The sequence below is a fragment of the Saccostrea echinata genome, unplaced genomic scaffold, assembly GCF_033153115.1.
Source record: "Saccostrea echinata isolate AGI-Se365-2 ecotype Australia unplaced genomic scaffold, CSIRO_AGI_Sech_v1 ptg000056l, whole genome shotgun sequence".
NCBI lineage: Eukaryota > Metazoa > Mollusca > Bivalvia > Ostreida > Ostreidae > Saccostrea > Saccostrea echinata.
Window position 1 is genome coordinate 19046904 of NW_026889805.1, and position 15255 is coordinate 19062158.

The following is a 15255-nucleotide window of genomic DNA, read 5'->3' on the forward strand; positions in this document are numbered from 1 at the left end:
AAATGGTTGTCCCACCTTCATGAATGTCAAAAAAGTACTCGGCCGTCCTATCATACTTTGCAAGGGTCCCACCCTAGTGATAAAAAGGCCAGGCCCCCTAACTTCTTGTACACACAGCTTAATCTCATTCTAATAAAGAGGACGTATTGTGTTCGGGATATTAAATTCTGCATGCTTCAATTGTGCTATGTTACCTTATCCAACGAGGTACAGTCGATTTTGTTAACAGACCAGAAACATTGCGTGATTGTATCAGTGTGTCTTAGTTTACTTTGCAGAATTAACTTAATAAATGTTAAACACTTTCAGGAAAAATGAAAATAAATCTAACTATAATTAAATTTAATATATAAGACATTAACGAGAGGAATGGTTACAGTGTTACATATTATCATGACTTCTGCAGACGAATTATGGGAAAATGCACAGTATTATTTCCAATGACCTCGTTTGTTTATTTTAGCTCAGAGTAGACGTCTTTGATAACAAATCTTTGCAAAAATTAGTCTTTCAAAGTAGTTATAACTCTCAAAGTTATGCAGTCAACACTGTACAGAAATGAAATAACGTCACTGATAAGACCGCATTCCATAGATTTAAACCTCTACTTTTCATTTAGATTCTGTGAAGACTAAAGTAATAAGTACTACGAAGGACAAAATACCTTCTTCACAGTGTCCGATTACCTGTGTCATTATACGTGCAGTTTATGCACCTGCTGCAGTATTTCCAACATAACATTGCGACATTTTATCAATTTTGCGATTTTATCACCAATACTTGTGGGTTTCTGTGCATGGCGTTTCTGTAAATATTTTGCCATATACTGAAAAGTCGATAAATTTTGAAGGCAGAAATAATGGGACAGTGCCTTGGGAAACTGGACGATCGACATTTACCTAGGGAAACGGTAAGATGTGTATAATCTTTTGGATAAAAAAATTTTCTTTCTTAAATATTTCTGTCGAGAAAAAAAAATATCTATAATGATTATATTAAAAACGGCATAGTATTAAAACTGGTCTGGAAAGTCGATAAATTTGGAAGCCAGAGATAATGGGACAGTGCCTTGGGAAACTGAACGATCGACATTTACCTAGAGAAACGGTAAGATGTAAGTAATCTTTTGGATAAAAAAATTCTTTTCTTTCTTAAATATTGCTGTCGAAAGAAAAAAATGTCTATAATGAATTATATTAAAAACGGCATAGTATTAAAACTGGTCTCGCCCCACTGGTCTGACCTAGACTCTATCTTGGCCTCTTATTTGACCCCAAACTAGTTTTTTGGCCAGGTCTCAAATTTGACCTCTAGAAAAATTATTTGCTTCAACTAAAATAAAACTTTCCCGAATGGTGATTAATTTCATTGATTTTTTTATTGGTTTAAGTTTATCAGTGTTATATGAGTTAAATGATAATATTTCTGGTGTTTTGTAAATATACACAATAAAATATGTCATTGATTTTATTTATTACATGTATCTTATGATCAGCTGATTGTTACACTAATTTCTTTCCAAATCATTTATTTTTTCCCTTCCAAAGCAAAGTATCAATTATGTATTTTCATAGCACGTGTACTGCAATCTTTAAATGTTTCTGATGAACCTAACCGGGTTTTTTTTATAAAGTTTTTTTGTAAATTTAATTAAAACAGATACATATGGAATGTGAGTTTATCAATTTCAGAGGCTATTAAAGTGTTGCACATTCAAATAAATCTAACACATTTAAATAAATCTGTCGTTATAATATTTTAATATCAGAGCTGCACTTATTAAAAACAGGGCATATGGTCTTGTTTTGTTTTGTTTTTTTTTTTTTTTTGGTAGTCTGTTGCATTTCCAAACCTTTTGCAAGTTGTTTTCAATCCTTGTAGGAAAAAGACAAGTTCCCATGTTATGGGAGCCTATTTTTTTTTTCAGTAGAAACTAAAACTATCTCTACTATAAGCTCTACTGGCCAGAGACCAGGAGAGCTAATGCAACATTAAGGTGTCCATCGTTTGTCTATCTGTAAACAATTTTTCAAAATGTTACTCTTCCTACAGTTTTGGTCTTATTTCAATATAATTTGGCAAAGATGCATAACTGTGCATCGGTTATTGATTTTTTTTTGTTGAAAATACAATATCATCTTAAAATGGAGAATGCAGACACTGTAAAAGTTTCTGGGAAGATGGATCACCTTAGGAACAAGTGATTAATAGCAGGTATCGTGCTATAAACACTTAACTTGAAGCATGGAAAGCGACAAAGTAAACCTTAAGAAGAAAGGCTGGGGATCTACATTAACAGGGACAGATTTTAGAAAGGTAAACAGAGGCACCTGTTGCTCGTATTACACAAACCATTCGATTCTTACCCTACCCAACCCATCTACAGAATCTTATATTTTTATCATGCTCGACTTTGTAACTCGAATGTTACAAAATGTTCTGGATGCCAAGGCTAATCAACTTACAGATTCTTCAAGAAAATTTGGTCATTGTTTCCAAATTGAATTCCTCTTTTAAATGATAACATATATAAACCAATAAATTGCATTTCTCATTTTTTTTTTCTGCCAGTGACTTGAATTTTTAGATGACCATGGGTTATGTTCATGAGCCACCTTCAACTTTATTGCGGCATGGGAATCCATCCATTTTTATTTTATTATAAAGTTATGAATTCAACTCAAATTAGTCAATGTTTTTGCAAGTGACATTGAATTTGACCTTGAATCAAAGTTAGAGCTTAATTCAGGTCATAAATCCTACATTGTATTGTATGTACATGTAGAATATAAGCTTCTAATGTTTCTCAGTTACAAAGTTATTGTCTGCTTTGACGGACAGACTAATGGTCAGACGTGTAATGACCCCCCTCCCCCCATCAAAAATAGTTTTCGTTAAAATATTTAAATATGATTTTCATTTTACTAAAAAAATGTAAAGTTTAACAAAAAATCGGAACGGAGAGAATAGAGACTGTATCAAAATTAACGATTGTTTTTATTACAGCAAAAGTTTGGTTAAATGACAATAATAGCTAGATTTTCAGGTCTGAAGGTATCGTTTTTTAAAGATAGTTTCCATGGCAATGGAATGTCTCATCAATTTAAAATATGTTTTCTCAGCAGTACACTTACGTTAACATATCCCAAAGTATAAATATAGACATTTACTGAAGAAATTATAGATGCAATCACAAAGTTTTTTTAAATGACAATAGAAGCTAGATTTACAGGTCTGAAGGTATACGTATTTAAAGATGGTGTCCAAGGCAACGGAATGGCATTTCAATCTAAAATATACATCTATTTTCTTGGTAATACAGTCACCTTAGCATATCCCAGAGTATAAATATAGACATCCACTAAAGATATTATAGATGCTACCAAAATTAAAGTTTTAAGGTATGAATAAATACATTTTTGAAGATGGTTACCATGGAAACGGAATGCCTGATCAATTTAAAATATATTTCCTTGGTAAAACAGTCACTGTGACATACTAGTATCCCAAAGTATAAATATAGACATTTACTGAAGACATTATAGTTGGTATCAAAATTAAAGATTGGTTAAATGACGATAGATGCCAGATTTTTAGGTCTAAAGGTATGTGTTTTTTTGACGATGGCAACGAAACGCCTGAACAAATTAAAATATATCTTTTAAGCAACACACTTGCCTTATCACAGTAAATATAAAAATTTTCTGAATGGGGGCCTAAAATGGCCCAAACCATATATAGTTCTTTAATGTATAAAAATTACAACATGTAAGACATATCATTTAGCTGCTATAGATTTGATATTGCATTGAAAAACCTAAACAAAAAAAATCTGAAATCAATCACAACTCTGAAACAAAAAAAAAATTAGCCGAAGTCATAATTTTTTTAGAGACCAAATTTGAGACAATACCAACTTTGAGGTCAGAGCAAAAATTAGTTTGAAACCAAATAATAGCCCATTAATAGAGTCCAGGCTAGTGGTCAGGTTTTATAGCATGCCATTATTATCATATCACTTATGGATAAATAACCAATCAAACTTTTTTTCACAATTCAGGAAAGGAAAATTTACTGACATATGGTCATTATTTGAATTAATTTAAATGAACGAACATAGAACAAGAAATTTTATTTTGCTAATAGTATCAGACGTCAAGAAGTCAAAGATCTTAAAGGTGCTTAGACACAGATTTGAAGTTAATATTTACTCAAGTTTTCTGTATAATTTCATGACTTTTATGTTGCTATAGTATATTATATGAATATTTGATAAAAATCTTATTTTATCTGGAAGTTATTGAAATTTTGAATTTCTGGACGCGTTTGATAGACACATCCTTGCACTTTCAAAAATTTTAACTTTATCCTTATTACTTTAGAAAAGTAGCAATTTTGGTGTTTATTAATGAAAAATATTAAATTATAATGCAGAAATTTCAGAGTAGAAATGTAGAAAGCGAAATCCTCTCACCAGTATTGTCAGTCCGTGCTCAGTGGTGTGTGCAGAGTTTACCAATTGAACACATCCCGTGAAACGTAAACATTAACAACAACAGAGCTCGTGCCCTGTTTACAAAAACAGTTTACGTTTCACGGGTGTATTCAATTTGTTAAACTCTGTACACATCTACAAAACACTGAGCACGGGCTGACAATACTTAAGTGAGTGGGTTTTGATTTCGTACATTTTTACTCTGAATTTTCTGGATTATAGATGTAATATTATTCATTTATACACAACAAAACTGCTACTTTTCTTAAGTATTAGGATAAAGTTAAAAATTGTGAAAGTGCAAGGATGTGTTAATCAAACGCCTCCCGAAATTCGTAGTTTCAATAATTTCCAGATTAAATAAGTTTTTAATTTTATTTTCGTGTGAAATGCTATAGCAACATATCAGTTGTGAAATTATACAGAAAACTTGAGAAAATATAAACTTTAAATCTGTGTCTATGCACCTTTAAAGTCGCACGAACGTTTAAAGTCATCATTTCGTAAGTTCTATGGTCGATACAATGACCTTGTCGGCAAATACAATTTATCATTGAGTCAACTGCTGACTGACATTTTTCATACTAATTGTTAGGTCATTATTTACACACTGAATTGTCGACGGATTTTTCCGTTATTTCCCGATCATGACAAGGAGCACAGGGCATGTGTGACCTGTCGGCAGGGGATGCTCATTCCTCCATGACACCTGATCCCACCTCTGATGTTTTGGAGGTCCGTGTTTGCTCTGCACCTATTTTGTACTGTTTAATGGACTTTTGAGCTTCAATACTATTCGTTATCTCCATTTATTTCAATTTGATTTGATTTCAAAATGTGAAAAGGAAAATTTTATGAGTCACCTTAAGTTTATCATATATAATTCCTTAACCTAAACTGGTTCTTTATTGTGGATCAATACTTGCCTTGAGAGGGGCGGTTTAATCAAACTTCAATTCTTACTGCATGAGCTTGCTGGCCTATACATTTCTTTATGAATAGCCATATAGTTTTTCAATTTACGGGTTTCAAATATTATGCCCATGAAGGATGACTGCACTTAACGCCGTGCTTTGGGTCTCTTTCGGTTGCCTCTGTTGCTTTTATGTCAAAACAGAATTTCACTATTGCTTATTTACTAGACAAATCTTGTCAATTTGGAACCGAATTTGAATATTTAAATTGATTCTATGCTTTTTTTTTTTCCTTACAGCTTTCCATATAAGAAGAATTTGCCCTTAATTGAACATTAAGTTGATAAACATATGCATAAAAGGTGGATCTAACATTGTAAAAATGGGTCTTAAATTAGACTAACATAAATAATAATAATGAGAAGTATAAAAACGTGATCACTATTCCCTATCTTCCTCTCTATTCTGTATGGCATAAGTACATGTACACTATTAACATCGCTCTGAAGGAGAGGGGGTATACTGTTTTACCCTTGTGTGTTTGTCTGTCTAGCTGTGTGTCTATCTGTCCATAACAAATTTTTCGTCACAGTTTTCTGAACAACTACTCATATGCTTTTAGCACACACTCTGTTGAGGGATGCCATATGGTGGGATTCATTTCTGTACGAATCCAATGTCAACTTCCTGTTTATCTGTGCGTCTGTCCGTACCATACATAACAAATTTTAGTCGCAGTTTTCTCGGCAACTACTGATGCAGATGCTTGAAATTTTAGCTCATTCTTTGTTTAGGCATGCCATATCGTGGGATTAATTTTTGTACGAATCCGATGTCAACTTCCTGTTTATCCGTGCGTCTGTCCGTACCATACATAACAAATTTTGGTCGCAATTTTCTCAGCAACTACTGACTGCAGATGCTTGAAATTTTAGCACATTCTTTGTTTAGGTCTGCAACATGGTGGGATTCATTTTTGTACGAATGTGATGTCAACTTGTTCATCCTTGTGTCTCTCCATAACTGAACTTGTGTACATTCACATCAAAGCAGGGGTATTACTAGTGAGCATTGGCTCACAGACTCCTTGTTTTTAAAATTCAATGCCTAACAATTCACGTTTACAAACACAATGTCCTAGTTAGTATATAAAATGCTAGCTTACACGTCACGTGACGGAATTTATTGCTAGCGCTCTCGAGCAACTACGTTGGTCTTTTTTTTCTGGAATACGCATGCTTGACTTCATGGTAGGGCCTTCTGGGAATACCTAACCTTGTGAATTTCGTATTAGCATTTGAAAATACATATGATCTGAAAATTTTGAAACCCCTTGTGACCCCGAACCAGCAGGTTACCCCATTCTTTGAGGAAGTGTGTGTGGGGGGAGGGGGGGTTGAAGAAGTTTGAATATATATATACAATGATATATGATATATATCATAGCTTGAGACAAATTGTAATGTTCTCCAAATGAAAAAAACTTTCATGTTTTTTTTTTGTCAGTTTTTAAAAGAAAAATTTAATGGCCCGGCATTTTCAATTTTACTATTATTTGCTTACTAGAAATTAAATGAAAACAAAGCTATGCATATTTTATCTTTTAGTATCTGAACACTGAAATTTTAATGTAAAGGGGGGGGGGGGTCTTCGTATTCTTCAATTCTCTAAAGTCCTGTCTAGTTATAAACATCACAAAATTCCTAAAATTATTTGCCAAGATTTTACAAGTATCTCTATAACGTCTGGTAACTTCATGTATGGATTCAAAACATATTTACTGTACTTAATCTAATATTGACTAAAGTAGACAACCTTGGCAAACTCGAGTAATACTTTACATAGACTGGTGATGTAGTACCCTTTAAGCAAATAGTTTGTGTAATAAACAGGCGGGGGGCTGCCATATCTAACCCGACAGTCTTATCGATATTGCGTTAAGCAATCTGTCGCGGTGCATATTGATCATTACAATTGTAGTTGACCTGCAATTCAAACAAAGATATTGCAATTCACTGCATGTTTTGAATAGATTGCTACCTACAAAGAGAGATAACTCGTACGCCCCCACCCTCTTCCCTCCCATTATATGAAGGGTGGGAAAGAACTCTGTTAGGGAAAAGGATAACAACCATCAAGAAATATACTTTTTTTAAGAAAACACACCCACATTTCAATGTACTCCTTATGAAAAAGCTTTCATATTTTTTCCAGGCACTGTAGTTTCTGACAGGATTTTTAAATGGTCCGGTCTATTCAATTTAATTATTTCTTACTTATCACCCTTTATTTAGCTCAGCTGGGCTGAAAACTCAAGTGAGCTTTTCTGTTCATATTTTGTCTGTAAACTTTTCACATTTTCGACTTCTCCAGAACCACCGTGCCAATTTCAACCAAACTTGCCACAGAGAATCCTTGGGTACAGGGGATTCAAGTTTGTTCAAATAAAGGGCCATGCCTTCTTTCAAGGGGAAATAATTCAGAAATAGTGAAAATCTGGTGGCTTTTTAAAAAAATCTTCTCAAGAACTACTGGGCCCTTCTCCTCAAGAACTACTGGGGCAAAAAAGTTTTAAACTTATAGGAAACCTTCTTTACATAATATGGATTCAATTCGTATGATGACCCCTGGGGGTAGGGTGGGGCAACAATGGGTTTCAAAAAATGTAATACAGGAATATATAGGAAAAAAACTTTGAAAATCTTCTCCAAAACAGCAAGGCATATTGATAAGGAAGCATCCTCAGGTAGTGTTGATTCAGATTTGTTCGAATCATGACCAATGGGGGTAGGGTGCGTCACAATCAGGGATCAAAGTTTTACATAGCAATATATAGGAAAATCTTCAAAAGTCTTCTTCTCAAGAACAGCAAAGACTTGTGTAGTCATTTTGAAATGGAAGCATTCTTACATACCGTAGATTCAAGCTTGTTTAAATCATGACCCCTGGGGGTAGGGTGGGGTCACAAAGTCTTATATAATAATAGAGTAATATGTATGAAAAATATTCTATATTCTGCTCAAGAACAGAAAAGCTATGTTTAGTCATATTGATATGGAAGCATCCTCATGTAGTGAAGATTCAAATTTGTTCAAATCATGACCCCAGGGGCTGGAAGGGGCCACAATAGGGGTTCAAATTTTTACAAAGGATTATTTAGGAAAAAATTTTCTTTTCAAGAACACAAAATTATTTCTTATATTGATATGGAGGCAACATTAGGCAGTGTTAAAGTCGAGCCCCCCCCCCCCCCCCCCCCTCATAAAAACTTTTCAGTTTTCAATACTGAACTGATTAGTGATTTTTCCTAGCATGTGCTCAGGTGAGCGATGTGGCCCATGGGCCACTTGTTTAAAACGTACTTTGCTCAAACTTAAATCCTAATTACAAACAAATACTTAGTAGTAAATTTGGATAAAACTACATTAGTTCTGGAGAAGCTTAATGTATGAAATCTTTGCTAAGGGCAAAGAATACTAGACGGGTAACTTAGATAGACTACAAATTAGAAGAGGACACAGCTATTATATTTGTTAACTCTGACATCTTCTTCATTCATGGATTTAAATCATATTCAATTTTTCTGAATCTAAATTAGCCAAATTCTTGAGAACAGTTGACATGAGGAAGAAGGCCAATCTTGGCTAACTCTTGCAATAATTTAAATACACTGGTGGGCCTTTTAAGTAAATTGTGTTTGTAATAAACAGGCGAGGGACAGCCATGTCCACAGAAGCGTATTAGGGCCCTAATACGCTTCCGTACATATCAATATTGCTTAAAGCAATCTGTCGCGGTGCATATTGATCTTTGATATAGAGTTCACCTGTGATTAAACCAAACAGATTACAATTTACTGCATATTTTTTTATGAATAGATTATTACTTACAAAAAGAAATTACTCATAAAGGGTGGGAAAGAACTTTGTTAGAGAGAGGATAAACAATCATCAGGACATATAACAAAAACATACACACACAAATATTTATTAAAATAGAGAGAAAAAAATTAAATACAAATAAATTATTAGGTCACATGAGTCAGTCGGGCGACCTATTGCTATCTGTTTTTGTCCGTCGGTCGTAAACTTTTGAACATTTTCAGATTCTCTTGAAGCTTAACCAATTTTGACATATAGCATCAATTTCATGGTTCTTTTTCTTGCCAACGCCTACCATAACACGGGGCCTGGGTTTTAAGGTCTCATCCGAAAGACCCGCAACTTTCACTTCAGAGTGCCGAGCGCTTGGTGGAGGAACAAGCACTACCTATTTTTTTATCGACTTAGGTCAGTCGCAGCCGTGATTCGAACACGACCTTTCGATCACAGGGCGAGCGATTTACCGACTGAGCTACCGTTTTTTTTTTTTATCCCTGATCATCTGATTTTTCTTGCTTTGGATAACATATATGGACCATCCATCAGTTTATTTTTGTTTTATTTTACACTTTTGTGGATCCTTTACAATTTCGTATTATACTCGATGACCTTTAAGGCCTTTGGGCCTCTTGTTAAAAAATATCCGGTCTATTTTAAAGAATTCAACATTAAATAGTAACCTTAATAGTTTTTTTATCTTCTTTTTTTTTTTTTTTTTTTTTTTTTTTTTTTTTTTTTGATCAGGTGACTTTTTCCACACTGAGTCCGCCCCAAGCATGTGCTGCTCCAGCAATACCTCCTCGGATTCCTCTGACCAACATACAGAGACAACAACAAGGAAATAATGGCCAATTCTCCATCCAGTTACAAAATCAGGTAGAAGTGCAACTAATTCAACCGAAGACTCGTTATATTGATTGTTTGTTTGTGTGTGTGTGTTTAAAGTTCCTTCGAGAAGTTTTCACTCATATTGAGACACCATCTCTTGCCGGTGGAGGACTGCAAATTTAGACCTGTACTCGCGGCATTTGCACAGTGAGGGATCTTCAGCATCCCAGCAACTACTGCGACATGGGACCTCGGTTTACATCCTTCAAGTCCTGCAGTGGGATTCGAACCCGCAACAAAAGGATCAAATCAAATCAAACTCCACAACTCTAGAGCAAAACTACTGCGCCAAGCGGGTCGACTTTGTATATCATAAACATACCGGACATTACACTTTTTATGTCTTTAAACCACTTCAGAAATGTATATGTTTTGCAGATGAAGCAAAGTCTCCCCAAAAATGATCCTCGAAATAATTCATTGACCAATTCTACATTTTAGTGTTTAATTTTTTTCTTCCAGGAATATCCAGAACGAGTCTTAGTAGCCGCTATAGATTTAGGAACCACATTTTCTGGCTATGCATTTTCGTTCCGTCACGATTATCTTTCGGACCGCTTGCGGATCAGTACCAACCTCTGGCCACATAACAATGGAATGTCACTGAAAGCACCAACCTCTATCTTGTTAGATCAAAACGGAGTGGTGAAAGCATTTGGATACGAGGCCATCAAGATGTACGGTGATTTGGCCGAGTATAACCAACATACTGCATACTATTTCTTCAACAAGTTTAAAATGAATCTTTACCAACAAGGAGTAAGTATTTAAGTATTATTTACAATCTAATATGAAATTAACAGAAATGAAATGAAAAAATAAAATCAAACAAACAATTTCTTTTCTTTCTTGGTATGGTTGTGGTTGATTTTCTTTGATGTTTCATACAAAATAAATTCTGATATTCCTGCAAAGTGGCGGAGCTTATACAGTGAGGTATCAAATATGAAGAAGTATATGAACATCTAAACGTTTAAATCAATGCCACCTGCAAAACTAAACCTACATCAACGCACGCTACGGAAAATTCCACATATTTAACGCCAAACTATCTTCCTTCATTTTTACTTCAAATTCCATCCATAGCTCTCAGGTGTCGCACGTTATATGATGATGAGCGCAAGATGCAGTTCGGTAATAGTGGGAGGGACTTGCCAATGTGCCACGTGATTGAAGATTGACAATTTGCATTTATTTCGATATCACTTGATATCTTCATGAATTGGACATGTTTGTTAGTGTGAATTCGTCCCAATCCATCAGAATATCACGGATACCGGAAATAAGTTCCATAACTGTAACAAATGAGTTTTAAAATTCTGTTAATGCTCGCTTATTATATTTCAGGGACTTTCAACAGACTTGAAACTTCATGATATCTCTGGGAAGACAATGGCCGCAGTTGATATTTTTGCAAAAGTTATTGGATATTTAAAGCAGCACTTGTTAACCCGAATAAAAGACATAGACTCGAAACTCACCTTGTCTCCCAGTGACATTCAATGGGTTGTGACAGTTCCTGCTATATGGGATGACAAAGCCAAATTTTTTATGAGAAAAGCCGCTGAGAAGGTAGGAGACATTATATATACTTGTAATTTCTATGGGTTAAAAATGGAATTGCCGTACGTAAAAATGATTTTCATAGCTATTATACTCCGACTAACTTCCAAGCTCTATTATGTTTGTATTTGAAATTCATAGAGATTATAATTTGCTTGTTGTGCAATGGATGGTCAGCTGGACACGGTGTTTCAAAGCCAAACTATTGTTTATTACTAGGCTGGCATTGAAGGTCGAAATTTGACCTTAGCTCTCGAACCGGAAGCAGCATCTTTATTTTGCCGGTACAGCCCTACTTATCAGAGCAATGTCCAAGAGAACACCCATATATTTGACATTTTCAAACCAGAAACAAAATATATGGTTGTTGACCTGGGTGGTATGTTTTTTTCTTTGATTCCGGTTTAGCACATTACTCTTCGAAAGCAGGAGACAAACTTGCAGAAATCTTAAAGCCAAACCTTGCACTTTATTAAACTATCAAAAATTACCAATGTTTGAACATATCGAAATTAAGTAAATCTTTTCAATATAACATACATTCAGTTTGATATTATGTAAATTTTAAAACTTTTATTGTTATATCCCAAAGGTGGCACAGTGGACATCACGGTTCATTGCGTTCACGAAGGTGGTGCTCTAGAAGAACTGTATCAACCTACAGGTGGTTATTGGGGCGGCACAACTGTTGACGACGAGTTCTGTTCCCTCCTTGTGGGAATTTTTGGTCAAGAAGTGTATAAAGAATTTCAAGATAAATTCACATCTGATGTGATTGAACTATTTCAAGAATTTGACGTAAAAAAACGCGTTTTTGAACCAGGACAGAATATGCCTGTGTCAATTAAGATATCTGCTTCTTTAGTCGAGTTGTACAGGAGACACGCTGGAAGAGAAATTCAGGAAGTGTTAAACACTCAACAAACTCAAGACGTCAAAATTAAGAGAGATAAGCTTCAGATTTCTCCTCAAGCTTTTATTCACTTATTTGACAAGTCCATTTCCAGTATTGTATGTCACATTCAAAGCTTACTTGAAATGACAAATGTCTCGGGCGTAACTGCTCTTTTATTAGTGGGTGGTTACGCTGATAGCCATGTTGTCAGGGACGCTATCGTATATCACTTTCCGAATCTTCAAATCATCCATCCTCAGGAGGCTGCCTCCACTGTTCTTAAAGGAGCAGTGTTATTTGGACACGAACCCCGAGCTATCGAGGCAAGAGTATGTAAATACACATACGGTATCGCAATGTCTGTGCCGTTTAAAGAGGGTGTTCACGATCCAGACAAAAAGAGATTCGTTAATGGAGAAGTCATATGTGACGATGTGTTCGATGTCCATCTTCAAGTTGGCCAGCAAGTGTCTCTGTCAGGTACTCGGAGTGGAAAACCTTACAATGTCTACAGTGGACAGTCGCACTCTTTACTAGAAGTCTACGCCTCCTCTGTACCGTGTCCAAAGTACGTCACCGAAAGCTGGTGCACAAAAATAGGATCAGTGGTTCTCGAGTTACCTTCAGATATGAAAGAAGATGAAAAAATTGTTGTAGGTCTATATTATGGCGGAACCGAACTGGGGGTTTATGCCTGGAATTCAAAAACTGGATCACAAACCCATGCCTTTTTCGATTTTTTGGGATAAAAATAATTGTAGTGATTTTGTTTGAGCAAACCAATCAAAAACTACATTCATGCTTCTAATTATCAAAAATTGAAGGATAAACCTCAAGACAATCGCTTGCATCTATTCAAGGAGGGAAACCTGAATTTAACATTTTGAAACTTTTTTAAATCAGATATCCACGTTATTCTATACTTATCATTAAGACTGTATGTCACTTGTGACTTTGATTCGATTGAAATGCAAAGAGATTCTTTGACTGGATTTGAAATTAACTGCGATTTATAAAAAAAAAAAAGAAGCTTTATAAGAACCCTTAACATTTCCAAGCAAGATAATTTACTGGAAAATTACTTTATTGTTTATGGTTCATATATGTTCATATTCTTCGATAATTAGATTAAATAGGCAAAATAAAGCAAACCGAGATATGTAAAACCTATAATTCTGTTCCACACTTTCAAACTTTTTTTAGGAAGCCCTACGCTGGTCTATATTTATTGCAAATTCGTTAAACACATTTAAGTCTGGAAAAGTAAAAGATTTTGGCATGGTGAAAACTCCTTCAACATCTTGAATCCCTGTAACCACAACAATTGTTGATTAATTACTATTATATCTAAAGATGCTAGAATTATTTTTAAAGCAGTTTTTAGAATGAACTCTAATTTAGACGTTTAACCTGTCGCGGTAACCTAGTAGTAGGGGGCTCGCTTCGTGATTGGGAGGTGCCGGGTTCGATTCTCGTTCCCGGGGCCCCAACAAACCTAAGACGTATAGGAAGTGGCTGTTCCTTTGCTACGCACCCGGCACTAGAAGTGAAAATCACTGGTCCTTAGACCTTAAAAACAGAGGACCGTGTCACGGTAGGCGTTTGCACGATTAAGAACCCTCACTGCTCAGTCGCCTTGAGTGCCAAGTAAAGGACTAAGGAATCCCTTCACCGGTTTTATCATGATGACGTCTCAGTTGATGAAAAATTCTCGGAAGGGACTTAAAACATCAAACAATCTTATTACGTGTCCTGCACACTCCATGACTTGTGACGTCTATTCACTGACGACTAGCCTGGCACCGCTTTTAAAAGAGTCTTACAAAGGCTTCAAAGATGATGGTTTCTAAATGGAAAAGTATGCTTTGAACTGAGAGGGACATCCTAATTAATCATAAACAATGAACTGAACACATGGCACAATCATGGGGTGACCGAAAGAAAAAAAACTGTTGATATTTTCAATAAAAGAGCAACAGACCTTTCGAGTTTTGTAGCTTATATAATAATTAGAAGATAATAGGTATATCTATGAGAAAACTTTATATTATTTATACTTTAGGCTAATCAGTACGTTTGTTGTGAAAATGATTATTTTTGCATACTGATTTATGCGTTTCAATTATACCTATCCCATTGTGTGTTCATAAATATTGGTAACTAGAGTGTTTCAAGGAACGCATGTGTCGCCTGCTTTGTAGCTTCATTAAAGGTGTAAATAAATCTAAGAGTGGTCAGCTTTTTTTTTTTACTATAAGCTTGATATAGTTTATGCATTTACCTGCAAAGAAAAAATGACATCCATGGATAGTACAAGACTGCGATAGAATCTGACAATGAAAAATTAAATTGAAATTAATAGAAATAACTATTTTCATTTTATTTATACCTGTTTCCAACATTCCTCCAAAAGAAATTTCAGTCTTTCTTTACTGCAATTGTCAGTCTACACGATCCATTGTTGAATATCGATGTATTTTTATGGTATTTAAATATGTTTGATAGCATATAGTTTCACTATACTTTTTCATGAGCTAAACGTGTTTCAAATAATCATTCAAAAGAGATTTAAGGAATGAGAGCACCAAATCCCCGCGCCGGCCGGATAAACACGTGGCG

The 15255-nt window shown here is 35.0% G+C and overlaps 1 protein-coding gene across 1 annotated transcript; it reads left to right on the plus strand.

The window, feature by feature from the left end:
* Nucleotides 1–816: 816 nt before the first annotated feature.
* On the plus strand, nucleotides 817–14850 carry LOC133173318 (heat shock 70 kDa protein 12A-like). Its single transcript, XM_061308308.1, has 6 exons — nucleotides 817–910; nucleotides 10035–10166; nucleotides 10641–10937; nucleotides 11526–11750; nucleotides 11961–12120; nucleotides 12334–14850. Exons 1-6 carry the CDS (start codon nucleotides 860–862, stop codon nucleotides 13383–13385), a joined length of 1917 nt encoding a protein of 638 aa, XP_061164292.1. The 5' UTR covers nucleotides 817–859; the 3' UTR covers nucleotides 13386–14850.
* The last annotated feature ends 405 nt before the right edge of the window (nucleotides 14851–15255 follow it).

What these genes read in the sequence shown, in the direction of transcription:
- LOC133173318 (XM_061308308.1), top strand. Translation starts at nt 860, where the DNA reads ATGGGACAGTGCCTTGGGAAACTGGACGATCGACATTTACCTAGGGAA. An exon ending in CCATCCAGTTACAAAATCAG is followed by an intron (nt 10,167 to 10,640) that starts GTAGAAGTGCAA and finishes TTTTTCTTCCAG; the next exon opens with GAATATCCAGAACGAGTCTT. An exon ending in TATGGTTGTTGACCTGGGTG is followed by an intron (nt 12,121 to 12,333) that starts GTATGTTTTTTT and finishes TATATCCCAAAG; the next exon opens with GTGGCACAGTGGACATCACG.